The following is a 26,265-nucleotide window of genomic DNA, read 5'->3' as shown; positions in this document are numbered from 1 at the left end:
CCTTTGTGAGGCCAAGTGGTGGCGGGCACAGGCTTCAGGACCAATGGTGAAGTCCCTGCCCTGAGAGGCTCACGGTCATTGGGGGAGGAAGATAAGTGTGGAAATGCACATGCTCCTTGATGGAGGCACATGCACAGCGGTAAATGGCTGAGTGCACAAAGGAAGGACACAGTGGACAGGCTTGGCTGGTCGCAGAGGCTTGAAGGCCAAGCCAGGCTCAGGAGGATAAGGAGATGGCAGTTGCATGGGCAGAGGGGGCCCTGCACACACCGACCATGCACAGACATGCATGGCCAAGTGGCCACGGTGCTGCCCTGGGACAGGGCAGGGTGCAGATCCAGAGGGCACTGGCTCAGAGTCTAACCTTTGTCCTTGAGGCCTGGTGGGGTATGGAGGGGTTTGAACAGACACGGTGACAGATTTTTGATAGAAAAATTTACTCCCCAGCTTGATCGTCCTCTGAATAAAAACAGTAAATACATCTCTAAATAACTTTGGCAATTTCAAAAAAACCAGAAATACATAAAAACCTTAAGATTTGACTCACTAACAGAAATACACAAAAGTGCCACAGACACATAAATGTGTATGTATTTGTACGTGCCAGCATGAGAATTTGCACCTCTTTATCCATCCATATCTAAGCTGAGCTACACAAGCAGCGGGTGAGCTGCTGTGGAGGGGCCAAGGCAGGCACTCCTGCCAGGGCTTCCTGAGGGCTCTGCTCTGGCAGTAGGGCTGAGGAAACTGAGTGACATGGGCATGCGCAATGTTGGCCTTAGGAGGAGGAGGGATGTGGGTCTGTCACCAGATGGACTGGAGCAGGTAGAGTCCCTGGGAGGCAAAGGAGGTAAGAGGAGCCAGAACAGGTCTTGGTGGCCGGTCAGGGCATCCGGGAGGGCAGAGCTGTGCCCTGGTCTAGAAGCAGGGGAGAGAGAGGGAGGGGTAGGAGGACCAGCTGGGACCAGGCTTGCCCTCTGTCTGCCCACAGGGGTCTTGAGTGGGTGCATCTCACCTCCTCAAACTTGTAGGCGATCATGGCAAAGGCCTTGAAGATGGCATCCGTTGGGCCTGTGATGGTCACAATTCTTTCTGGGCAGTTTCCCTCTGAGATGTTGATCCTTGCACCACTCTGTAAGGGAGTTGAGCAAACCCAGAAACTAGATTAAAGCAGCGGGGCCAGTAATGAGCCATGTTCTCCAGGCCTACTGACAACTGATGCCAGTGTATCTGGCTGGTGCCTGAAGGGCAAACTTCAGCACCAAATAGTAAAATCTTTTCCAGCACTGTCCTTTAAAGTGAAATTTTAATCAGCAGAAAGGATCCAAGTGATCAGTAAAGAGGTGCCACACACCACAGCTGCTCACCCAGGAAATAGAAGCACCTGAACTGCTGGGGTGTACGTGTCAGAGGGAAGGGCTTCCCCCTGTTGTGTGCCCCCCTTCAGTGAGGTGACTGCAGTGGGCGGTGCTCCCCGACATCCCTGCGTGCACGGCAGGTTCCCAGGTGGTCCAAGGACACACAGAGGTCTGGACATAGAGCCACTGAAGGCCCTCCTGGCCTCACATCTCCCACCCGCCCAGAAACAGGATGCTGTTGAGGGCAAGCCAACTCACCTCTTCACGCATCTTTTTCACAGTTTCTCCTTTCTGGAACAAAGATTTAGACAACAAGGGAAAGGGGTCACTCAGGGTTTCCACTAAAGGCACATAGAGGATTTGGCAGGGCAGCAGGTGGTGTTGGGAGCCGCCTGCCTCGTGCACCCCAGCGTGCCCCAGGGGCACATGAGCAGCAGCCCCTCAGAAGGCCAGACTCCGTCCCAGGTGCTGTCAAGAGCTGGACACACGCCGTGACTGCTTCAGTGCTCACCACAGCTTTGTGAGTGGGCCTCAGAGAGGAGGACACCAAGGCACTGGCCCAGGGGCACATGGCTATAAGGGTGGGTGGGCTTGGACCCGGGGACCTGACTTGGCATCACACGTTGCCAGGGTACCTGCTCCACAGTATGGGGACAGGTCTGCACACAAGTTCACAGCAAACCCCTACCTTCATCACGGGCAAAGCAGGGACAAGGCCCATGGGCAGCAACTCCCCAAAGCTGCCTCCCAAGGCACTTGTGAGAAAGAGCTGGACTTTGAGCACTGACGGTGCCCCTACTGTACAGGGACCATTCAGGACACCAGGGAACCCAAAGATGGTCAAAGCATGACTAGACAGGGAGAGCAGCCCTCAGCCCTGCCCTCTCTCCCACAGGCACAGAGTTCAAACTGGAGCTTACTTTTCCCCATGGGAACATTTCTTTTATTTAGAAAGTAAATATAAAGAGACTCACTGCCACTCACTGGCTGGAGGCGGAAGGCGGCTCTGAAGAATGCAAGTGAAAGAATTCTTCCTGGGCTTTCAAACCCAGGAAGAGGGACTGGCCACTAGGGCAGTGGGGGTGGGGCAGCTGGGGTGACCAGCCGGTGCCTTGCCAGGGAGGGGCTGTGGGGGAATGCCTCCCGGGCTCCCAAGGAGCCGGTGAAGACGATGCTTTCGGACCAGCCTGAAGGTGGTGCAGCTTGGAGGCAAGGAGATGGCAGGATTCCCCTGGAATCCTCACTGCATACACATACCGCCCAGCACAGGTGTGCTGTGGTCCTCGTCCCCTTACAGAGACCCCGATAGAGGCAGGGAGTTCACTCAGTAATTACCTTCCCGATGATGCTTCCAACTTCCTGTAGGAAAAAAATCACAGAAAGATGACGTCATAGAGCAGAAAGAGAAAAAAACCTATGACAGACACTGCATAACTCATCCACGTTATGAATGAGGAAGATTTGGACACTCAGGAGGAAGTGTGCAGGCAGGCCACTTGTGCAGGGGCCCTGAGTTGGAGGGCTCCTCTGTGCCCATCTGACCATGGCCAGGCCCAGGCCCTGCCTCTGACTGACAGACAAGCAGATGGAGAATGGCCAGCTGCTTTCCAGATAAATAAGTTGGGAGGCATGACTATGCACTTAAGGCCTCAAGAAAACCCTGCAAGAAACAGATGACAAATAAAATCTCGCTTGATTTTGTGATGTTAAGAAAATTTAGCACTGCTATCGCTGTTTGACTTTTTGAAAAAGGTAGAACATTCAAAGACACACTTGAACATCCTGCCATGGTTCTAAAGCCTGAAGCCCATGATGGTTCGGACATCCCGGCCAGGCCTGCTCATCACAGTGCCTCCCTGCCTGGGGCAGACCCCCACGGTGCTGCCAAGGCATCTCATGGAGACAGAGCTCCTTGCTTCCAGCCACAGACAACATCTTTCAAAATCAAACCCATTTTCCTAATTACAACAAAGTCCTCAGCAGCTACAGTGTTCCTGGTGAAGCCCCTAAATTCTGCTAGGCCATGGAGAGGGCGTGTGCGGCAGGGAATGGGGCAGCAAAGAGCAGCTGGGCATGAGGTAATGACCCCTCTGGGGTCAGGGCACCTCACCTCCCACAGGCAGCGTTTGGTGCTTGTTGTGGCGGCTGCTGGAGGTGGGGGCTGTAGAACTGACCTCACAAGACGCCCTCAGCTTCCGACAACCTTGACCACATGCCGCCCAGTTAGAAGAATGAAAGGCTGGTCATCATCTCACCATCACAGAAAGGGATGCTCTGGGTGTGAGCCCCCACCCCCTGCCCCGAGGATAAGGGCATATCTTCTGGAAATCTAGGATGAACAGCACCTCAGGTACTAGGCCAGAGCCTCTGCCACCAGAGAGCACGCAGATACTGGGAGTTGGGTTTCTCATGGCACAAACATGGGACAGACAGAGGAGCTAGAACAAACCCTGTGCTGTTGGACTGGAATTGAGAGTGTGAACTCACGGGAACCAATATATAGAGATAAACACGGAAATAAATATTATGCGAATGTGGGTATACATGTACATGCGTGATTATATACACATACACACACGTATATATATAAACACATTGATACATATATTCCCCAGCTCTGGCTGGGACCCGTAATAACCCAAGAGAGGTGAGCACCTCATGTGCCCTGATCTGGGCTTCCAACACCAGCCTCCTCTCAGAGGAATCAGGGTTCTTTGGAGGAGTGGCTAGTTCCAGGACCACCGCAGGGAAAATTACAAGATGAACCATGAGTGGCATTTTGTGCCAGAAAGTGAGTACTATAAGAAGGACAGATCACATCAAAAGGACACAGGAGCTAGCTTGGAGGGGCTCCCATTGGCCAGGTCAGGAACAATATGAACATCAAAGTAATGGTGAATAATATGAACAGAATAGCAAACCCTGAGTCCATGAAGACGAGCATGAATGAGGGGATGACAAACGGGACATCTACATGGTGTCTAAGTACCCCCCCCCCCCAGCAACGCCTTTCTCTTAACAGTGGAAGCAGAGCAGCGCTAGGTGGAGAAGCCTGGCAGGTACCCCCTAACCAAGTGATAAGTAATGGGACACCCTGAGATCTGGGCCACCAGAGAGGAAAACTTCTGTGACATTCCTGCCAGCGACGAGGAAACATCAGAAAAAGCCAAAGTGAGGGACATGCTGTGAAAGAACTGACTGGAAACTTTCCAAAGGGAAAGGCAGGAGGACTGGGGAGCATCCTGTCATTGAAGGGCAGCATTGGGATGGCTGGTGGGCTTGTGTAGGGTCCAAGGAAAAGTGGCCAGAACTTATCAGTGTTGTCATCCTGATTCTGACGGGTATACTGAGGGTATGGAGGAGAATGCCCTCGTGTGCAGAAAATACACACTAAGGTATTCGCTGATAGGCATCAAGTGGCAACTTAGTCTGGAACGGTTCCGGGAGAAGCCTAATTTGGACTGTAATGCGGCTGCTTTATCAGTTTGAGATTGCTTGCAACTTTAAACAGCATAATATAAAACAAAGGCCCGGCCTGGGCATGCCCTCCCTCTCCTCCCAGCTGCTCTGGTGCTTCCTTCCGAGGAGAGTGACAGGGCAGCAGCCTTGCACTTCTGTACCTTTCCATGCATCAGCAGGCGAATTGTCAGGGTCACGTTCAGGCCACCTTCTGAGACCTTGGACTCCATCTTTCTCCCAAAATGTGGCTGGAGGTGGTGGCTTAAGGTGCTGAGGGTGCCGTGAGGAAGGACAGATGGGGCCCAGATGGTGTCACCTGGAAAGAGAAGGCACAGCAGCTGCTAACCGAGAACAATCTCAACAGCCAACGCCCATGTGGAGGATGTCCTGTTCTGCAGTGACTTTCGCCTGGGGAGGATGGGGAGCAGAAGCGTGCTGCCTCCACCGCTACTGCTGGTGAGGCGGAGGCTCCAGGAGGCAACAGGTTCCCCGGGCATCTCAGTCAGCAAGAGGAACAAGCGCCTGGGATTCCCAGGGGTGTGACCTATGTGACCTGCTGGGGCAGGAGGAACACAGAGTGGGGGGACAGGCCTTGGGGCTCCAGTGCTCACTAACCTAGTGACCCTGGCCAGGTCATCAAGCCCTCTGGCCTCAGTTTCTGCCTCTGCAATGCAGGAAACAAGAACAGCTCTCTCAGTAGCTGGAGAGGGGAAGGGGTTCCCCGGTAAGCTCTGGGGTCTTTGGTTTGTGTCCAGTGAGTGTCTGCTCCACTATTACATTAGTTTTGCCGATTTCCCATCACACTCCTGCCACGATCCTCCCTCTGGCTGGGATTCCCTTCTCCCTTAAAAAGCCAGGAAACTGCAGGTATTGGTGTTCCCCTTTCATCTAGATTTAAGATTCCTTGCTAATCCTCATTAAGTGGATTTAGTTTCTATTAACTGAACTGCCAAATAGCTGAACATTCTTCTTTATAAAGGTTTCAGAAAATGCTTTCCATACCCCATCACTGGTGTATGTTTACTGTATAATTTCTGCGACATTTGGCCCAGTGCTTAGCCCACCAGAAAGAGTTAAGGCTCTGTTTTATGATTTACAGGCAAGGAGTAATTATAGGCAGTCAACCTGAAGTGCTCATGGGAAGAGCACAAGGCTGCCGTGAGCACTGGTGACGCGGGTACATGTGACTTGGCCTGGAATGGGCAGAAGACAGAACCCCTGCCAAGGTCTACACAGGGTCCCCCTGGGGCTGCAGCCCCTTCTCAGGGAGCATCCAGGTCCTCCTTTGCAAAGGCTGAATCTTGAGGGACAGGTAGGTCACCACCAGCCAGTGTATGGAGTGGTCGCATAAGACAGGCACCAGCGAGGATTAAATGTGAATGCCAGGTGAGGCTGGGGAGTAGGGTCAGGAGGGAAGTCTCAGAATAGACCAGGAGATCCAAGGGAACCACAGGCGTGTGCAGATCCCAGGTAGTAGGGGCATGGCCAGGGGGGCACCAGACCCTGACCCAGGCCTGGGAGGTGTAACTGAGGGTAACAGGGGTCATAAGGAAGTGGAGTGTTTGGGTGGTCTTTCCTGGAGTAAAAGCAGGCCGACTCACACTCGTGTCAGTGCGGTGCACCAGTGGGGGCTGGAGAGCCATCTGCCTGGGTGTGTGGGAGTCCTGTGGGGCGACAGAGAGGAGGGGGAAACAAGGGCAGGATGGGACACAGGCATGAGCAGCCCCCATGGGAGCAGGGGACCTGTCAGCCTTGGAGAGCCTCGGAGTGGTAGCCACAGGGTTCTGACAGCATGGTGCCGCCTGGTGGACAGAAAGGGAAGTCCTGGCTGGGGAAGATTCCGGATAACCTGGTATGGGTCTGGGGCCCAGGGGTCCCAAGAGAGGGCCAGGAAGGGCCCCGGGCCAACCCTGCAGGACTGAGAGCACCACAGGCCTCCAGGAGCACAGGCACCTGCCCAGGTGTACACCTGAGTGGGCAGAGCTGCTGGGGCCATGAGCGGAACCAAACGCCGGCTCGTGACTAAGAGTCACGGTCCTTAATAGTAGATTCTCCCAACTCTTTCCCCTTCCTCACTTCCAAATCCTGTTCGACTTCTGCCCCCTTCCTTCCTCAGAAATTGTTCTAATAATTTCCTCATACACAACCCCTGACTTAGTCCTTCACTAATGAAAATATTGCACTGCCTGCTGGCTGCCTAAACCCTTCAGGAACACAAGTCCTGTGAAGCCTGCATATGCACCACCCCGCAACAAGGTGTCTGGACACTGGCCCTTTGATTTAAGCTTTAAAGATGAGAGGCTCTGTCTACACACAGGAGAGACCATAGCTTAAAAAAGCAAGATTTTCCTTTAACCTTATAGGTATCTTTGGGCCAAAAAATTTTTTTTTCCTCATCAAAATATTTCTGCTGAAAAATATGCTAAAAGGAAAACACAAAAATAAAGTATAGAAACAAAACACATTCCAAGTACCTCTGTGATGTGTGCGAGGAGACGCCTGTGAAGGGCAACCACTGGAGGCTGATGGGCACGTACAAAAAAGACGGCTCCTGGTACACTTCCGCAATAGGAAACAACGTGTTGTTCCACACACGCATTTTTAAAAACGTATTTACAGGTACTTTAATGAATCCAAACTATTAGTTCTAATTATTTGTGATAAAATGATACTTTTGAATAACAAAGATTTAATGTGAGGGTATAATTCATAGCAAAGAGAATTTTTAAAAATCATCCTTAAATATTAATGTTCTCTGACTTCATTGTCCAATGCAGTAGTCACTAACCACTTATGGCCATTTATATTTAAAATAAAACATTCACTGGCCACATTTTAAGTGTTGAATAAACAGTCTCATGTGGCTGGTGGCTGCATTTCTACCACCACAGAGAGTTCTGCTGGACAGTGCCATGTGCGTGAACATATCAGAACTTTGTTTCTAAGTAGGGCACTCAGGAAGAAAGAGCCCAGAAAGAAGAGGAGTCGATCTAGCTCAAATGCTCCTTCCTACACTGACACCCACATCAAACCCCACAAAGCCCTTTTTAAAGATTCGAGTATATGCTAAGGCCAAGTTATCAGCACCAATGAATGGGATCTTGTGGTAGCCAGGCAGGGGCGCTGCGCCTCCTTTTTAATTAGGAACATCTCCTGTGTCAGGGAGACAGCAGGGCCCTGCGGCCATCTGTTATGTAAATGTTTCCAGTCCACAGTGGAGAAAGTGGGTCAGCGAGTGCCAGGGGTGCTTCAGGCTCCAGGCTGTCGACTGCCATCAGTCATACAGACCAGTGAGCTGCTGCACAGGCCAGTGCCTTTCTTCCTTCATCATGCAGCCAAGAGCGAGCATCACAGTGCCCTTGGTAGACGGGTGAGAACAAGGAGCAGTCCCCGTCAAGGTCACCTGTGAGTTAGTAGCCTTGACCCTGAAGAATCCACCCTGTGCCAACAGCAGACAGGCATCTCCCCCAGGATCATGGGCCTGCAGCAGGCACGAGGCCATCCTCTGGCTGTCCCTGCCAGGCCCTGGGACACCTGCTTGTCAGACGTAACACCTGAGTGCCAGGCCTTGCTCTTGTCTCAGGGGCTGCCCTGCAGCAGTGTCCACTGGGGGCAGCTTTGTGGGCTATGAGGGAATGCACAGGTGCACTCGTGGTATTCAGCAGGAAGCAGCAGCCGGACTCCTGTCATAGTCACCCCAAACCAGGTCAGATGGCCAATTCATCAGAGAAAACCTTTCTGTGACTCACTCTTCCCCCACACTTGGTGTTCCAGAGACTGGCAGATCTCTCTTGCCAGCAAGGACCCCTTCTTCTATTCTCTTTAGTGCTGGGGAGTTAACATATTTTAATTCACTTAATGGGAAGGACAGGGGAAACAGGCACATCTCCCTAGAGCCCGGGAGGGGCCCTCCCCTTCTCACCCATCTGCATTCACCAGGTGAAGCCCATCCAGTGTGTGGTTTCAATGCTACTTTGTGCTGACACCATCCACAGATGTGCCTCAGTCAGAATATGCCCTGCACCAGACTCCCACAGCCACCTCGATTTCTCACATTCAACATATGCAATCCACCCCAGTCTTCCCAGTCATCAGTCTGTCTGTCTCAGCACTTCTGCCATACAACTGCTCAAGCCCAAATCTCAGAGCACAATGACTCCCTTCTCTGCCCCTATCCCATTCATTAGCAAATTCCAGCACCTGGATGCAGGGTTTAATTTTTTCATCTTTTTCTAGTTTCTTAAGGCAGAAGCTGATGGCGCGGATTTAAAACCTTACTTCTTACCCAATACAGATGTTTAAGTCTATAAATTTCTCTCTACACATGGTTTTAGCTGCATCCCACAAATTTTGATATTTATGCTTTTTTTCCACTCATTTCAAAATACTTTGAAATTTCCCTTTTGATTTCTTAATTCATGAGATATTTTGAAGTGTGTTACTGAGCTTTCAAATATTTGGAGATTTTCTAGATATCTTTCTTTTGTTGATCTCTAATTTCATTCTATTATTATGATTAGAGAACGTATTTGGTATACTTTAGATATTTTAAATTTATTAGGACTTGTTTATGGATGAGAATCTTGGTAAATGTGCATTCTTGTGCTTTTGGGTGGAATGTTCTACAAATATCAATTAGAGCAAGTTGGTTAGTAATACTTTCAAGTCTCCTATAGTCTTACACTTTTCTGTCTGTTTATTCTATCAAATATTGAGAGAGGGATGTTGAAATCTCTGACTATAATTGTGGATCTGTCTGTTTTACCTACAGTTCTATCATTTTTTGCTTCGTGTATCTTTAAGCTCCATTATTAGTATCATAACATTTAGCACTGTTACGTGCTGTTGATGAACCAACCCCTTTATCATTATGAAAGATCATTCTTTACCTCTGGTAATATTCTGCTGTGAAATTTACTTTGTCCGTTATTCATATAGCTACCCCAGCTTTCTTTTGATTAGTGTTAGCATGGTTTATCTTCTTCCACCTTTTATTTTTAACTTATTTGTGTCCTTATATTTAAAGTCAGTTTCTTAAAGGCAGCATACAGTTGGAACTTGCTTTTTTATTTACTTGACAATCTCTGCCTTTTAATTGGGGGTGTTTAGACCATTTACAGTGATTGTTGACAGAGCTGAGTTTAAGTCTATCACCTACTGTTTTTTTCCTATCTTTAGCATCTGTTCTGTGTTCCCCCATTACTATTGTTTTTTCTCTGCCATCTTTTGGGTTAACTGCATACATAGTATGACTCCACTTTATCTCCTTTGTTCACTTATTGGTCATGACTCTGGTGTTGGGGTGGCGGCGTCAGGGTTTAGGTGCACACCGGTAACTCACTCCAGCACGTTGTGGAGTCATCTCAAGCCTCTTCTCATCGAGCGTGAGGACCAACAGCAGTGTGCCTCCCGTCCTCCTCTCAGCCTCTGCACTACCACTGTATACGTTTTAGTTCTACCTATGATATAAACCCTAGGTACATTATTATTTTTAATTTAAAGTTAGTTGTTTTTAAAGGGATTTAGATAATAATAAAAAATGTCTTTCATACTTACTCATGTAGCTCTTCATTCCTTTGTGTAGATTCAGATTTCCACCTGCATCACTTTTCTTCTACCTGAATAAATTCCCATGATATTTTTGTAGAGCAGGTCTGCTGGTGATGAATTCTCTCAGCTTTTGTGCATCAGTCTTTATTTCACCTTCAGTCTTTAAGGCTATTCCGCCTGGCATAGAGTTCCAGGCTGACAGTGTTTTCTTTCAGTTCTGGGGAGATGCTGCTCCTCCTCCCTCATGAGCACTGTCTCCAAAGACAAGTCTGCTGCATTCTCATCTTTGTTCCTCTATCTGCAATATGTCTTCTTCCCTAGGATTCTTAAAGATTTTTCTCTTAATCAGTAGTTTTGAGCAGTTTAACTATGATGTGCCTTGTAGCTACATGCATGTTTTTTGTGCTTGGGGCTTCACTGAGCTTCTTGGATCTGTGGCCAGAGAGCTTTCATAAAATTTGGACAATTGCAGTCATTGCTTTTTCAAATTTATTTCCTGTCCCTGCTACTCCCCCACTTTCAGGCCTCCAAACACACATCTCTTGACTGCTCGAAGTTGTGCCACAGCTTGCTGATGCTCTGCTCATTTTTTTCTGCCTTTTGTCTCCGTGTTTCATTTTGATAGGCTCTATTTCTGTCCTTAAGTTTACTGTTATTCTGCAATGCCCAATCTGTGGTTAATCTCATCCAGTAGATTCTTCATGTCAGACATTGTTGTTTTCATCTCTAGAAATTTGAGCAGGGTCTTTTTTTGTATCTTCCATGTGCTCAGTCTTTCCTCTTGCTTCTTGAACATGTGATTTTCAGTTATAATAATAATTTTAATGTCTGTGTACCCCAGTTGTATAATGGTTGTTGTTTCTGAGTCTAGGTCAAGGAAGGGAACACTGAGCTGGGAGAGCACAGGCCACTGGTGCCTTTGACAACAGCTCCTTCTCTGTGGATCACAGAGCAAGCACTCCACAGTCCTTGGTCAGACCTGTTCTCCCAGGGCCCGCATGGCTGGTGCTCTTACAAGCCAAGAATGAAGGAGACCAAAGCACTGCCTCACACAAACCTGAAGGCCAAGTCACTTCTTCAAGTCCTGTTGCCCTCTTTACAGTCCTGTGGGCTGGCACACGCTGGGGTGCAATGGCAGAAACAGGGCCCTACTCAATTCAGTTTGATCTGTAATGAAATAGTTAAACCTGAAAATGACTTGGTTTCTAAGTACATGGGAGACAGAAATCCATTTCAAAGTACTTTGTTCAGTACTCTGTTGAACAGATATATGTCACCTCCTATTGCTGAGGGAAAACTTGAAACTCAAAGTAAGGGAAGGTGTAGGGTGTAGCTGGGCTGCAGGAACAAGAACTGGGGATGGGAGCCCCCAGTGTGTTCTCTCCCCAGGTCTCCAGTTGTCCGTTCTCTCCTGTGGAGAAAGCCTGGGGATGTGGCCACTGCAGCAGCTCCTGAGACCGACAGCCTGTGTCTCCCACCCCTGGGCAGGGCCACACTCAATTCCTGTCTGTAATGTCCTCAGGAAGGATTCTGGCTGACCTTCTGTGGGCCATGCACTGAGGTCAGAGGTGCCAGGTCATGTGGCCCAGACTCGGCATGGCACCCCACTGCTCTATGTTGAGCCTCTGCTAAGCAAAGGATCCACTGGTTGGAGCAGGTCTCAACTCCCTGGCAGGGCAGAAATAGCTTCTATGTGCTACACTGACTCGTAAGAACTCCTCCTGGTTTTCAAAGGCATTTGCCCTCTAACGCCAGGTTGGAGAGAATCTGGAGGGATAGAGGCAGGTTTTGTGACACTGTAATCCCCTGCGTCTAGATGAAATCTCCATGAAGTTAAATGTTCTTCCCTCGAGGACACCACAGACAGATGTACACCCAAAGCTGAGGAACACTTACAGCCACACGTATTTGTAGCTATTTCAAAGTCCTGCCACAGGCACTGTGGTGGGGAACTAAGATATAGATTGTTCAAAATTACCAAGCGAGCAAAAGAGAGTGAGGTCTGTCAGCACCACTGCAAATCCTTTCTCAAGAGTAGGGTTTGGAAGGAGGGAGGGAAAAGATGGCTGTGGGGCACTGGGAAATTAAGGGGGAAGGGGTTGATGTGACACTGGGTTGAGCAGACGGAGTCCCCACATTTGCCACACTGCCTGTTGAGAATGCTGAGTCTGTGTACAATAATGACCTGATTTTCTGCTCCTTAGCTCTTCTGAAAGCCAGTCTGAAGCTGGGGGAGCCCCTCTGAGCAAGGCCTGCCAAGCACCAGATGCTCAGATTCCCACATTCAGATCTGGGCCACGTCTTTGCAAGTGAGGCATCAGGAGGGAGGTGGACCACAAGGAAAGTCCTTACAATGTCTAAAGATACCCCAGGCTTTACGTGACTTGATGATTCTTCTCTAGTCAAAAGAAACAGACAGAGGGCGTTGGGGTCAGTGCTGGCAGCTCTAGGGGGCTTGCATCTGACAGGGTGGCTCCTTGCAGGCCGTATGCGCCTTCCTGGCTGCATCTGCCCCTCACCCGCCATCGCTCTTCGTCTCCACAGACGAAGCCGACCCAGGAAGCAAGCATGTACGGACTATCTGAGGTGCAAACTTCAGAATCATCACCTATAGATTCTGTCTACATGTGTAAAATACATTCATTTAAAATTCACTTAAAACTAATGATGGCTTTAAGAAGTCAGCCTCAATGGGCAGTTCTGTGTGAACTGCTGCAGTGGGCTTCAGTGGGCAGCCGGAGGGTGAAGTCACACGTGACGCTGAATACCCAGACTCTCCACAGGAAAGTTCTGCTGCTGAGCAGGCCCTTGCATCAGGGAGGATGCCAGAGAATGCCTGCTCATGGTCCCTCCTGGGAGACGGGGCTGTGGAGCCACACCACCTGCCCCATGTGGCACGGGGGTCAGAGACCAGGGCCAGAGCCAGTGAGGTGCTCCTGCCTCAGCTCCTTCCTCCAGGAACACATAAATGCAAGAAGCAGACTGCAATTCGCCTCGTAGGTAATTGGTAATTAATAACTTTGTTAATTCAACAAATATTTCCTTGGCAACTACTAAGCTCCAAGCACTGTGCTGTCTTACCAAGACAGATAAACAGGACCCCTTCCTTCCTGAGGGAGGGGCGAGGCTGTCAAAGAATCATTATGCAAACAGTGAACGGCATACAGGAACCAGAGGAACAAACAGGAGGGCTCAGCGGCCTGCCACCCCCCAGCAGGGCTCACGTGGGAGACCCCTCAAGTCGTGGAGCCCTCCAGGAGTTAGTCACGGCTGGGGAGAGTCCTCCAGCAGCAGCACTTGGGGACTGTGAGTGCTCCTGGGGGAAGCTCTGAGAAGATTGTTAGCCCTGCCTCCCAGCCTCCCAGCCTCCCAGAGCTGCCCCCAGGTGGTCCTGTCCCAGGAGGGTGGGGAGGTACAGCTGCAAGATTCAAGTCTGGCAAAGGAGGCCCTGCCCTACTTTGTCCCAGTGCTCACCTGGTGTCCCAGTGCTCGCCTGGCTGTCCTGTGGTGACAGAGTAGGGAGTCCTCAGCATTGGAGTCACCTGGACGGCACGTGCTGCTGCTCAGAGCCTGATCCAGCAGACCCGGGTGGCACTGGAAGCTACATTTTAAGGTTCTCCAGATTTCTCTTGAGCAAAGCCACATTTGGGAACCACTGGTCCTAATTCCCACCCCAACTCTTTCCCCACACTATCCATTAGGAATTCCGGTAGGCTGCCAGTGACAGTAACCAACTAATCACATGACTCAGTGACCCAGTACTCAGGGCCTGCTCTTCTCCTTTGTGAAAGAAATTGGGAGGAGGCAGTGAGCTGGGAGAGGTGCAGACTGTGGGAGGTAATAGGACGAGGAAGTGGGGGCTGTGCCTCCTTTCATGAGGGATGGGAGACTCACGAGCATGCGCCCGAGGCCAGGCAGAGGGTGGGGCAGGGAGACAGAACTCACACCACCAGCCATAGGACCCATCAACAAGTCTGGCCCACTCCAGCCATGAACAGCAGAACACATGGCTCTCAGGCACCACAGAACGTATGCCAATACAGACCATATCCTGGGCCACAAAACAAACCTCAACAAATTTAGAAGAATCAAAATCATATAGTGTATCTTCTGATCACAACTGAATCAAACTAGAAATTATTAACAGAAAGACAACAGGAAAATTTCCAAGCACTTGGAAACTAAAACAACACCCACCTAAACAGTCCGTGGGTCAAACAGGAACTCTCAAGGGTTACAAAAAAAAATACACTGACCCAAATGAAAATAAAAATGCAACATATCAAAAATTGTGGGACATAACTAAAGCAGTGCCTATAGGGAAATTTACAGCACAAAATACATATATTAGAAAAGAGAAAAAGTCTCAAATCAATCATCTAAGCTCTCATATTAAGAGTCTAGAAAAAGAGGAACAAAATAAATTCAAACAAAAAGAAGAAAGGAAATAAGAAAGAAATCATTGAAGTTGAAAACAGAAAAACTAGAGAAAATCAATGAAATAAAGAGCTGACTCTTTGAAAAGATCAATAAAATTGATAAACTTCTAGCAAGACTGACAAAGAAAACAGAGAGAAGACTGAATAGTGTGAGGAAAGAAACTGGAGCTATGCACACCTCAAAGGGATGATGAAGGAGAGCTCCACACAGATGAAGCGACTCAGAAAGCCGGCTGTCCCTTGAGAAAGAGGAACAGCCACGCTCACCCACTATGAAAGAGATCATCTGAATAGCCCTATGTAGCCATTAAGGAAACTGAATTCATAATTTAAAAACTCCCCCAAAAGAAATCTCCAGACCCAGATGGTTTCATTAGAGAAATCAACCAAGAGTTTTATGAAGAATTAACACCAATTCTACATAATTTCGTTCAGAAAATAGAAGAAAAGAGAAACATGTTCCAATTCATCTTATGAAGCTAGTATTTTCCTGATACAAAAATCAGTAGAGCTATAAAACTTTTAGGGAAAAAATCCTGAGGATCCAGGACAAGGCAGAGTTCTTGGACTTGATGCTAAAAGCATGATATACAAAAGGAAAAGTGATAAATTGGATGTTTGAAAATTAAAAACCTTTGCTTTGCAAAAAACCATATTAAGAGGATGAAAAGACAAACTTAGACTGGGAGAAAACATGAGCAAACCATGCATCTGACAAAGAACTAGTTCCTGAGATGTATAAAGACTCATCAAACTCAACAGTAAAAAAACAAACAATCCAATTAGAAAATAGGCAAAAGACATGGACATTTCACCAAAGAGGGTATACAGATGGCCAATAAGCACATGAAAAGATGTTCCACATCATGAGCCATTATGGAAATGCAACTTAAAACCACATGAGACGCCACCACACACCTATGAGAACAGCTAAAATAAAAATAGTGACAACCCCAAATGCTCGGAGGATGCGGAAAAACTGGATCTCTCAGACACTGCTGGCAGGAATGCAAAATGGTGCAGCCACTCTAGGAAACGGTTTGGCAGCTTCTTAAAAAACTAAACATGCAACTGCCCTACAACCTAGCGATTGCACCCTGGCATTTATTCCAGAGAGATAAAAATTTATGTCCTCATAGAGACCTGTACATGACGCTCACAGTGGCTTTACCTGTAACTGCCCCAAACAGCAAAACACCTTCAACCAGTGATTGGTTAAACAGTCCTGGCACATCCCTGTCATGTGAAGCCCCAGTAGGAAACGAACACCCCATAGAACACTACTCAGCCATAAAATAATCACTGATGCACTCAACAACCTGGATGAATCTCCAGAGATTTAGGCCGGGTGACAAAAGTTAATTCCCAAAGGTTACACATTGTATGATCCCATTTATATAACATTTTTGAAATGATAAAATTATAGAAATAGAGAACAAACTATTGGTTTACAGTGGTGAGGGGGGCTAGTGACAGGAGGGAAATGCTTGTGGCTGTGAAACGACAGCATGGGGATTCTTGTGGGGATACAATATTCTGTGTCTTCTCTGTATCAGTGTCAACCTCCTGGTTGTGATATTCATACTGTAGTTTTGCAAGATGTTACCATCGGGGGACACTGAGTAAAAGGTGCATGGACTCTCTCTGTATTATTTCTTGCAACTGCATAGGAATCTACAGTTACCTGAAATACAAAATTTAATCAAAAAAAGCAGCCACCACAACCTGAGATTTTACCAGGCAACTCTCAATTCACAAGAGAATAAGGGAGCCAAATGTTTCCTTAGACAATTCAAACAAAATAATCCTCTTGACTGTATGATGACACTGAAATTATAAAAAAAATAAAATAAAAATTAAAAAAAAAATAAAACTCAGATAGCAAAAATCACCCTCTCCTTTTGAGGGAAAGCATTTTGACCTAGTTCCTGGCTTTGATGCTGGATCAGAGGCCCCACGCCATTCCTTCACCCACCCGCTCACCCACCTACTCACTCCCACACCCACTCACTTGCTCACCCACTCACACTCACTCACCTACCTACTCATCCACTCAGACACACATTCATTCACACTCACTCACACACTCCCCCACCCACACACTCACAGGTGTCTCCCTGGTGAAGAGGGCGCGCAGGTGCTGGGCATGCAGTGGGGTGTGGCTCCAGAACCTCTAGTTAGAACTTGGCCTCAGCCTATCCAGGGGAGATGCAGGTTGCTCTGGAGCCCAGCGGCACTTGGAGATGGCCTCTGTACACAGGGCTGGCCTGGCCAGAGGATACCATGTGCCACCACCATCCTGCATGGCCCAGGGGACCATGGGTGTGGATGGAACATTTGGGGACACACAAAGGGTACCCATGACTCTGAGAACTGCACACAGCCTACGTCTCCTTGTCCCAGTCTATGGTGGTAATGTGATTTTGCCTCCAAACACCACAAACAAAAGGAAAAGGACTCCCAGCTCTCCCTGTAAGTGCTGAGTCCAAGTCTGCACTTGAGGTGTCTGTCCTGAGTGCCCTGGGGAGGTGCTGGGACTCTCCACTGACTCCCTCCAGGCCAGGATGCAGTATTCAGAGGACATGGTCTCCCTACAGTCACACTCTGTGGCTGTCGGCTGGCCACTTGGCCAGGGCGATCTTCCTTGGGAAGACGTGGAGGATGCACATCTTGCCTCATGTCACCGGTGACCTTTCAGAACCGCAAATCAGGCTGTCATCCCCTTGCTGAAACTCTTGAGCATCTTCCATTGCCCCTATAATTCGACCAGGCTCTTCCCTCCCAGAGCACTGCTCCCAAGGCCTGTCTGCAGCTCCTGCTCTGCTGATCCTCGCCCAGCCCCACTGGCCTCCCTTCCTGGGACAGGCTGAGTTCTCCTGCCACTGCCCACTGCCTGGGCTTCTGCTGAGGGCCCTCCCTACCAGGTCTCTACTGTACCCCCTAATTGCTGGCACCCCATCTCACCTGTACCCTGTTCTCCCCCACAGCCCTGGCCCTGTCACACTGTGGACATAGTTCATTATCTCCTTCATTCAACACTGAACCCCCAGTTCCTGGCACCATTCCAGGCCCACAAGAGTGCAGGAGCAAATTCAGTACATATTTAAAGACTGACTGGATATATACAATGAGCACTAAGCTCAGCTCCATTTCCACGGCATCACAGGACATTCTGAAATCAGAATTTAGTGATTTCTAAACTCGGATACTCATGAAACACCCAGGATTCTATTTCCATTCTGCCAAGTCCACTTATCTCCTTATTCATTCACTTGGTCACTGAGCGCATGCTGGGGTCTGAGGGCCCCTGGGGGAACACACTTGGCCGTGGGCGGGGGAAGGCACAGCTCGACAGGCAAAGCCAGAGACAGGGCCTTGCCTCCCACGGGGACAGCTGAGGATCTGGGACAGCTGAGGATCTGTCCTACGTCCAGGCTACATGACCTTCCTCTCCTCCATCCCAGGTTCAGTCTGATTTGCAAACCCACCAGTAGAGGGCAGAGGAAACACTCATAAAGCAACAAGGCTTGTTAAGGCCAATAAAAGGGTAAGGAAGAATACTGTGAAAACAGAACCGCATCCCATCCCCTAAAACGACGCAAACACCAGCCGCTCTTCTCATTTCTCGAAATACAGGATTGCGTCTTCTCTCTTTGAGCTAGTCCAGTTTCAAAAGGCTTAGGTCTGTGTTCGATTTCATTGGTTTCTGGTCTTATTTTATTGTGTCCTCCTTTCTGCTGGCTATTCCTCTTCCTTTTCTTTTTCTTTTCCTTTAGCTTCTTAAGGTGGAAGCTTAGATTACTGTTTGGAGACCTTTTCTGATGGTAGTATTTCATGCAATAAATTTCTCTAGATGCACTGATTTACTCGTATCCTACAGATTTTGATATACATATATATATTTTTTTCTCTCAGTTCAAAATATTTCCTAATTTCCTTTGATGCTTCCTCTCTGACCAGCACATTATTTAGAGGTGTCTTGTTTTGATTTTCAAGTATTTGGAAATTTTCTAGTTATCTTTGGTTATTGATTTCTAGTTTAACTCCACTGTGGTCAGAAAACACACTTTTAATGATTTCAATTGCTTTAAATTCGTTAGACACTCCTTGTTTTACAAAGAGTCTGGTCTACCTTGGCAAGTGTCCTATGTGCACATGAAGACTACGTGTGCCCTTCTGTTGTTGGATGGTGTCCTGTGAGGGTCAAGCAGATCTCGGTGGTGGGTTGTGCTGTTTAGCTCTTCTCTGTCCTCACTGGTTTTCCATCTACTTGTTCCATCAATCACTGAGAGTGGAGGTGAAATCTTCAATGATAATCACAAATTTGTCATTTCTTCCTTTCTGTTCTGTCAGTTTTGTGTTGTGTATTTTGAGGCTATTTGATGCATGTACCTTTGGAACTGTTACGTCTTCTTGGTGAATTGATCATTTTATGTTCATGTGACATCTTTCCTTATCCCTAGTAATTTTCCTTGTTCTGAAGCCTACTTCATCTCATATTAATGTGGCCACTCCAGCTTTCTTCTGATTAGTGACCACATATCTTTTCCATCCTTTAACTTTTAACCTACCAATAGCATTATATTTCATGTAGGTGCCTTGTTGACTGCACAAAGATTGATCTTGCTTTTTTTATCCACTCAATCTCTCACTTTTAATTGGTCTGTTTACATAATTTACTTTTTTTTTTTGAGGAAGATTAGCCTTAAGCTAACATCTGCCGCTAATCCTCTTTTTGCTAAGGAAGACTGGCCCTGAGCTAACATCCATGCCCATCTTCCTCTATTTTATATGTGGCACACCTGCCACAACATGGCTTAACAAGCAGTGTGTAGGTCTGCAACCAGGATCTGAACCAGCGAACCACAGGCTGCCGAAGAGGAGTGCACGAACTTAACTGCTACACCACTAGGCCGGCCCCAAAATCTACTTTTTTATATTTGCAGATTTAATACTTGTCAACTCTATATGTGTGTATGTGCATATGTATATGGATGTGTGTGTACAATTTTGAAATAATTTTAGATCCATGAGTAGTTGCAAAAATATTACAGAAAGTTTCTGTGTACCCTTCACCCAGGTTCCATTTGACATAACTGCAGTACATTATCAAAACCAGTAAATGACATTGGTAAAAATACTATTAACTAAACTGACCAGCTTTTACATGCACTCCTTGTTTTGGTGTATAAGTCTATGAAATGTTACCACTTGTATCGACTTCTCTAACCACCTCCACAAGCAGGATCACTGTGAAGAGACACCTGTACGCTACCCCTTTACAGTCACTCACTCTCCCCAACCCCAACCCCAGGCAGTCACTGATCCGTTCTACATCACTATAATTCTGTCATTTCAAGAACTTTATATAAATCAAATCAAACAAATGTAATCTTTTGAGATTGGCTTTTTTTTCACTCAGCATAACAATGCTCTTGAGATTTACCCAAATTGTTGTACATAACAAAAGTTTATTTCTCTTTATTGCTGAGCAGCATTCCACTGTATGGCTGCACCACAATCTGTGTATCCAGCTACCCTGTGAAGGACACCTGGGTTGATTCCAGTTTATGTCGACTGCAAGTAAAGCAGCCAGGAAAAACAGAGTGCATATTTTTGTGTGAACATAAGTTTTCATTTTTCTGTGATAAATACCCAAGACTGTGATTACTGATTGAATGTTAAGTGCATATTTAACTTTATAAGAAACCGTCAGACTGTTTGCTGTAGTAGACACACCATTTTCTATTCCCACTAGGACAAGACAGACCCAGTTGCTCCGTATTCGTGTCAGCACCTGGAATTGTGTTTTTTCTTTACCCATTTGAATAGATGGTAGTGATATCTCATTGCGGTTTAATTTGCTTTCTCCTAACAGCTAATGATGCTGAACATCTATTCATGTACTTATTTCCCATCCAATCATCCAGTTTGGAGAAGTGTCCGTTCAAGGGTTTAGTCCATTTTCTAACTGGATTGTTTGTTTTCTTACTGTGGAGTTTAAAGAGTTCTCTATATACTGTGGATACAAGCCCTTTTTGGGATATGCAATTGACAAAGATTTTCTCTGAGTCTCTGGTTTGTCTTTTCACGTCTTAATAGGGTCTTTCACAGAGCAAATGTTTTTAATTGTGATGAAGTACAACTCCTCAATTTTATCTTTTATGGCTTTTGTCTAAAATTTTCATTTTTATGGATGTGACTAACTCTCCTGTATTTTCTCCTAAATAGTTTATAGTTTTATATTTAGATATTTGATCCATTTTTTATTTAATTTTTGTGTAAGGTATGAAATTTAAGTCAAAGAATTTTTTCTTGGTTTTGTTTTTTGTGTATGGATATCCAATTGTTTCAACACCACCTCTTGAAAAGACCACCCTTTTTGTGTTAAATTGCTTTCTTATCTTTGTCAAAAATCAATTGTCTATACCTGTGTGGGTGTATTCTCGGCTGTATTCTGTTTCATTTATATATGTGCCCATCTGTCCACAATGTCTTGATTACTGTAGCATTATAGTGTCTTAAAATTACTCCAACTTTATTCTTTTTTCAAAATTCTCTTGGGTTAACGAGTTCCTTTGTGTTTTCATGTAAATTTTAAATTCACCTTGTTTATATCTATAAACACTCCTGCTGGAATTTTGATAGGAAGTGCATTAAATCTATAGATCTATTTGGGAAGCATTAGCATCTGTATTATACTGATTGTCCCAATCTATGAAGACAGGATGTCTCTTATTTGGTCTTCTTTCATTTCTCTCATCAGCATTTTGTGGTTTTCGGCATATAAACCTGTGCATATTTTGTTAGCTGTATAGCAAGTATACCGCTTTTTGGAGTTCTTGTAAGTGGTGTTGTATTTTGAATTTTGGTTTCTGATTGTGCACTGATGTCATATAGAAATAGAGATGATTTTTGTATGTAGGCCTTGCATTTTTTTTTCGCAGAAGATTAGCCTTGAGCTAACATCTGCTGCCAATCCTCCTCTTTTTGCTGAGGAAGACTGGCCCTGAGCTAACATGTGTGCCCATCTTCCTCTACTTTACATGTGGGACGCCTGCCATAGCATGGCTTAACAAGCAGTGCATAGGTCCGCACCCAGGATCCCAACCAGTGAACCCTGGGCTGTCGAGGCGGAACTCGTGAACTTAACCACTGGGCCACTGGGCCGGCCCTGGCCTTGCATTTTTAAACAAGTGAACTTGCTTATTAGTTCTAGGAGGTATTTTTTGTAGCCTTAACGGGATTTTTGATGTAGACAATTGCGTCATCTGCAAACAGGACAGGTTTATTTCTTCCTTCCAAATCTGTATGCCTTTTATTTCCTTTTGTTGTCATATTGAATTGACTAAACTTGCAGTACTCTCTCCAACAGGAGTGGGGAGATCAGACATCCTTGTCATGTTCATGATTTTAGGGGGAAAGCGTTAGTCTTTCACCATTACCTATGATGTTAGTTGGCAGGTGTAGCTTATTTCACTTTAACCAGAACCAAAACCTCATCTGATCTTTTATATTGATTAAATTGGCAAAATGTGTTTATGTCCAGTACTGCTTAGTGAAATTCTTATAAAACAAATTTTCCAATCATTCTTTTTTAAAAGAATATTCAAATCATTAGAATTCTAGTAGAATAAATATTGTCATAATAAGATGTGTAGCTACAACAGCAGCACATGCTTTTACACATGCAAATCCACTCTGTCCTAATTCAGGAGGGCAGTGCCATCTCTGTTTTACATGTAGAAACAGAATGACCACCAGCTGGTTCTAGAGCTCATGTTCCTGACCACTAGCCAGGCAAACTCTGTGTTCGTTCTGGTCAAATATAAAGACCAATGATGACATTCATTTCAGACCTGGAGGAAGGAGTCTGGGGTTTGAAAGTGGCATCTAATGTCTGAATTGTAAGACTTTTCTTCTAGGGGGAAGGGTACATAGATTTGCCTATTAAAGTAGAAGTCATACAGCTGTCTGTGGACTTTACAACAGCAATCACACTCACTGTGAGCGTCCTAGCCCCTTCTCTCCAACAGGAGATTTCTTGCCCAGAGAAGGGAGAAGTCCTGCCAGCAACACCGCCACCTGAGGCCCACGCAGCAGCAGTGAGTGCTGGTCAGGCGACAGCTCTGCTGTGGCCCCATCAGCTGTGCTTTGTCCAAGGCTGCACCCAAGGCCTCAGCTGTCTTGGGGAGGCGACTGTGGGAAGAACCTCGGGGACAAGCATAGACTTGATTTATCGTGTTTAACAGCTCAGTGCCCCATCAGGCTGTAGGAGGCCAGGAAAGCAGAACCCGACAGAGCTTATTAGCTGCTTTATGCTCTTTGAGAGACTCACAATGCATGTTATGTCCTCGAGGCCATGTAGAGGAGAGGAGATTTCTGTAATGTAAGGCTCTTGCCAGTCACGGTTAGCATTAGAAAGATGTTCAGGGCTTATGCAACCCCTACGTCAGTGAGCATTCTGCACAGGCTGCTGGCTTGTCGCTAAAGTGTCCAGACAGACAAATGCAATGGGGCTGGGAGTCAGCGGCCTGCTCCCCTCCCCTCCCTGCTCTAGAGGCTGTAGTGCACTGGCCTTGTGTCTGGGATGGTACAGAGCTTTTTTCTCTATGGCAACATGCAGGCTTCCCCAGGGATGCTGATACTTCTCAGTCCTACCTTTGGGGAAAGTGCCCAGCGTCTAGGGTATAATCTACGTCTGAGCGTGTCTCTTACAAATGTTTCAATTATTTCAAGTATGTATTTCAAGACTATTAACGTCTTTCATGGGGAGACAGGGTAGGACTCCCTGAGACCTGGGTCCGGCCCTGGCTCTGACACCCCCTCCAGCCCCTGGTGTGATGAGCTGTGTGTGGACTTGACCTTCCCAGAGGCTGCAGGTAAGGGAGCCCTGCTTTCTCTGTGTGCCTAGCACTTGCATACAGCAGATGCTCAGTCTGTCTGCATATGTCTTATCTTCCCGTAGACTCTCTGGCCACAGTGCCGATCACAGCAGGGACATTCAACAGGAACACTCACTTCTTACCAGGTCCCTGGCACTGGGGCAGAGAACGAGGGAACACAGCCATCACCCTTGAGTGGGTCTCAAGTTTGGTGGAGGAATTAGACTGCAGCCTGGACAGTTGGCAACCCAAAAGGTTGAAAATCAACCTTCAATTCCTACCTCACCCTTCAAACGTATATCCCAGGTAGATTGGAGATCCCAGAGGTCCTCTTCTGGAAGGAAGTGAAGGAGATCTTCTAAGGGCCTCAGGTCAATGAGATGTGAAGGGAAGAGACTGGGAATGGTCCCCATGCTTCCACTGCACTGGGGGAGGATTGGACATCCCTCCCTCCTGTCCTCACCCTGGATGGTGGACATCACCTAGGTCCTTGCTGGCAGACATCCAAGACCACAGCGGGAAGCCAGGAGAGGGTGCTGAGCCAAAGGAAGTCAGAGGGAATGGCAGAAACACACAAGGTCCACCTGCCGGTGGGGTCTGCCCAACTCGTCACTCTCCAGGCCCAGCTGACAAACAACATGAGCTTTCTGGTGTTGTGTGATTTAGCCCAAGGGAATTCGATGGATGCCGTGGTGACAGCATCAGCAGGGACAGAACTGTGCTTACCGACCCCACTGTGGACTCCCAAGGATGGTAATATGATGCTGGGACCTGACCGGACCACTAAGGTGTCTGCAGTGCCCATCCACCCAGGACATCACAATGAGCCAGGCACGCAGCACAGCCTGGGGGGCAGCCTTGGTAGAGACACTCCAAGTTCCCCAGGTGCTGGACCAGCTGTGGTTCCTGACAGTGATTCCTGAGACCCTGGAACCAGTTATGGGTTCTGGGAAAAGAGATGCTTGAGTCGGAATTACTGTGGCCACTTGGGTTTCATAACTGGCTTTGGGACCAAGAGCTCCCGCAGCACAGCCCTCCTGACACCTCCCGCTTGGAGACACATGCACTGCACTGCGGGTCTGTGCCTCCTGAATATCAGGGGCCCCTGATGGGCACTCTCCAGGGTGTGTGCCCCATGACACGGCAAGAGGCCAGCAGGGAGGAGCCACCCACCACACAGATGGGTACAGATGATGACCGGACACACAAGACTCAGAATAATCTACAGATAATTATAAGAAGGGATGAGTTTAACTGGGTGACTGGAATTATCTATCTCTGCACCAGCAAAAGTTAGAAAATGAAAACTTAATGAAAGATACCATTTATGAGAACATAAAAAAAATCAGAGTTGGGATAAATCGAACAAAAGGTGTGTAAAACCTCTATGAAGAAGACTATAAAACATTATTAAGAGAAATTAAAGAAGACTTAAGAACTAGAGAAATATATCACATGCATGGACTTGAATACTCAATAAGTTGGTAATTCTCCCCAAATTGACCTCCAGTTTCAATTACATAGACAAGCTGATTTTAAAACATATGTGAAAAATGCATCAGGCCAAGAGTAACCAAGACTTTCCCAAAGAAAAAGCATGAAGTGAGAAGATCTATTTACCAGAAAGCTAGAGTAACTTAGTCTGCATGATAGGAGCATAGGAATAGACAGCAGAGTGATGGAACACACCAGAAAGTCAGGAAAAAGGGCACTGGTATGGACGCTCGCAAAGCAGAGGTCAGTCCTCCTGACAAATGGTGCTGGGTCAACTCGATCAGCGAGTAGAAAAATAACCTGAAGCCTACCTTATCAATTCCATCCCCAAATAAATTCCAGGGGACTGTGGCTCTGAATGAGAAGACAACATAGGGTCCTAGCTCCACGAAGTGGGGAGAAGGACAGACTGCTTAGACAACAAGGCTCCAATGGTTTACAAAAAGATCGATATGATGGACCACATTGGAATTAAGATCTTCTGTTTGTCAACAGACACGGTCAGGAGAGCAAAAAGCGGCCCACAGAGTGGGAGAAGATATTTACAATTCATTTAATCACACAGGGCTCCTAGCCAGAAAATACTTCCATATCGCTCATGGAAAAGTGAGCTAAAGCCTTGAACAGGCAACATCCCAAACGGCTAATAAATATGTCAGAAGGCAGTTAGCCTCATCAGCCATGAGGGAAACGCAGATTACAGGCACAGAGCTGTTCTAGCACTGGCCCACCAGAACACAACATAACACAATACAACACAACACACACAACATGAACCCCAACTCGAAGCGCTGGTGAGCATGCGCTGCAGCTGGAAAGTAGGGCTCACACACTCACTGGGAGAACTGGTCCTGCTTGTGAGGTTGGCCATGTGTATGTGCTGGGAGCCAGCAACTCAGCTCCTGATCAGTTAGAGATTCTAATGTTCTGATCAAATACTAACAAATAGAATCAGCAAAGTATGAAGACTAATAATACTGAGGTTTAGTCTTGGAATGCATGGGTCATTTAATATCAGGAATTCGGTCCACATAATTAATAAATTAAAGGAGAAACTCAAAACAATATAAATAATAATAA

The 26,265-nt window shown here is 47.0% G+C and overlaps 1 protein-coding gene across 50 annotated transcripts in view; it reads right to left on the bottom strand.

The window, feature by feature from the left end:
* Positions 1 to 26,265, bottom strand: part of PCBP3 (poly(rC) binding protein 3) — a 280,291-nt gene that overhangs the window by 30,220 nt on the left and 223,806 nt on the right. For 41 of the 50 annotated variants that reach the window (XR_011534040.1, XR_011534039.1, XR_011534041.1 and 38 more), the window contains 4 exons: positions 4,979 to 5,133; positions 2,694 to 2,717; positions 1,617 to 1,649; positions 1,016 to 1,132 (listed from right to left, as the gene is read on the bottom strand). Coding sequence is in view for 41 of the 50 variants with exons in the window: in XM_070597965.1 (XP_070454066.1) it covers positions 1,016 to 1,132; positions 1,617 to 1,649; positions 2,694 to 2,717; positions 4,979 to 5,133 (329 nt within the window). In the remaining 9 variants the exon portion in view is untranslated. Of the gene's footprint in view, positions 1 to 1,015; positions 1,133 to 1,616; positions 1,650 to 2,693; positions 2,718 to 4,978; positions 5,134 to 10,373; positions 11,535 to 26,265 lie in introns of all 50 variants that reach the window. The other 9 variants (XR_011534045.1, XR_011534044.1, XM_070597951.1 and 6 more) reach the window with 1 other exon arrangement.

Source organism: Equus przewalskii, chromosome 27 (genome assembly GCF_037783145.1).
Source record: "Equus przewalskii isolate Varuska chromosome 27, EquPr2, whole genome shotgun sequence".
Classification (NCBI taxonomy): Eukaryota; Metazoa; Chordata; class Mammalia; order Perissodactyla; family Equidae; genus Equus; species Equus przewalskii.
This window is presented reverse-complemented; position numbering and strand designations above follow the sequence as displayed.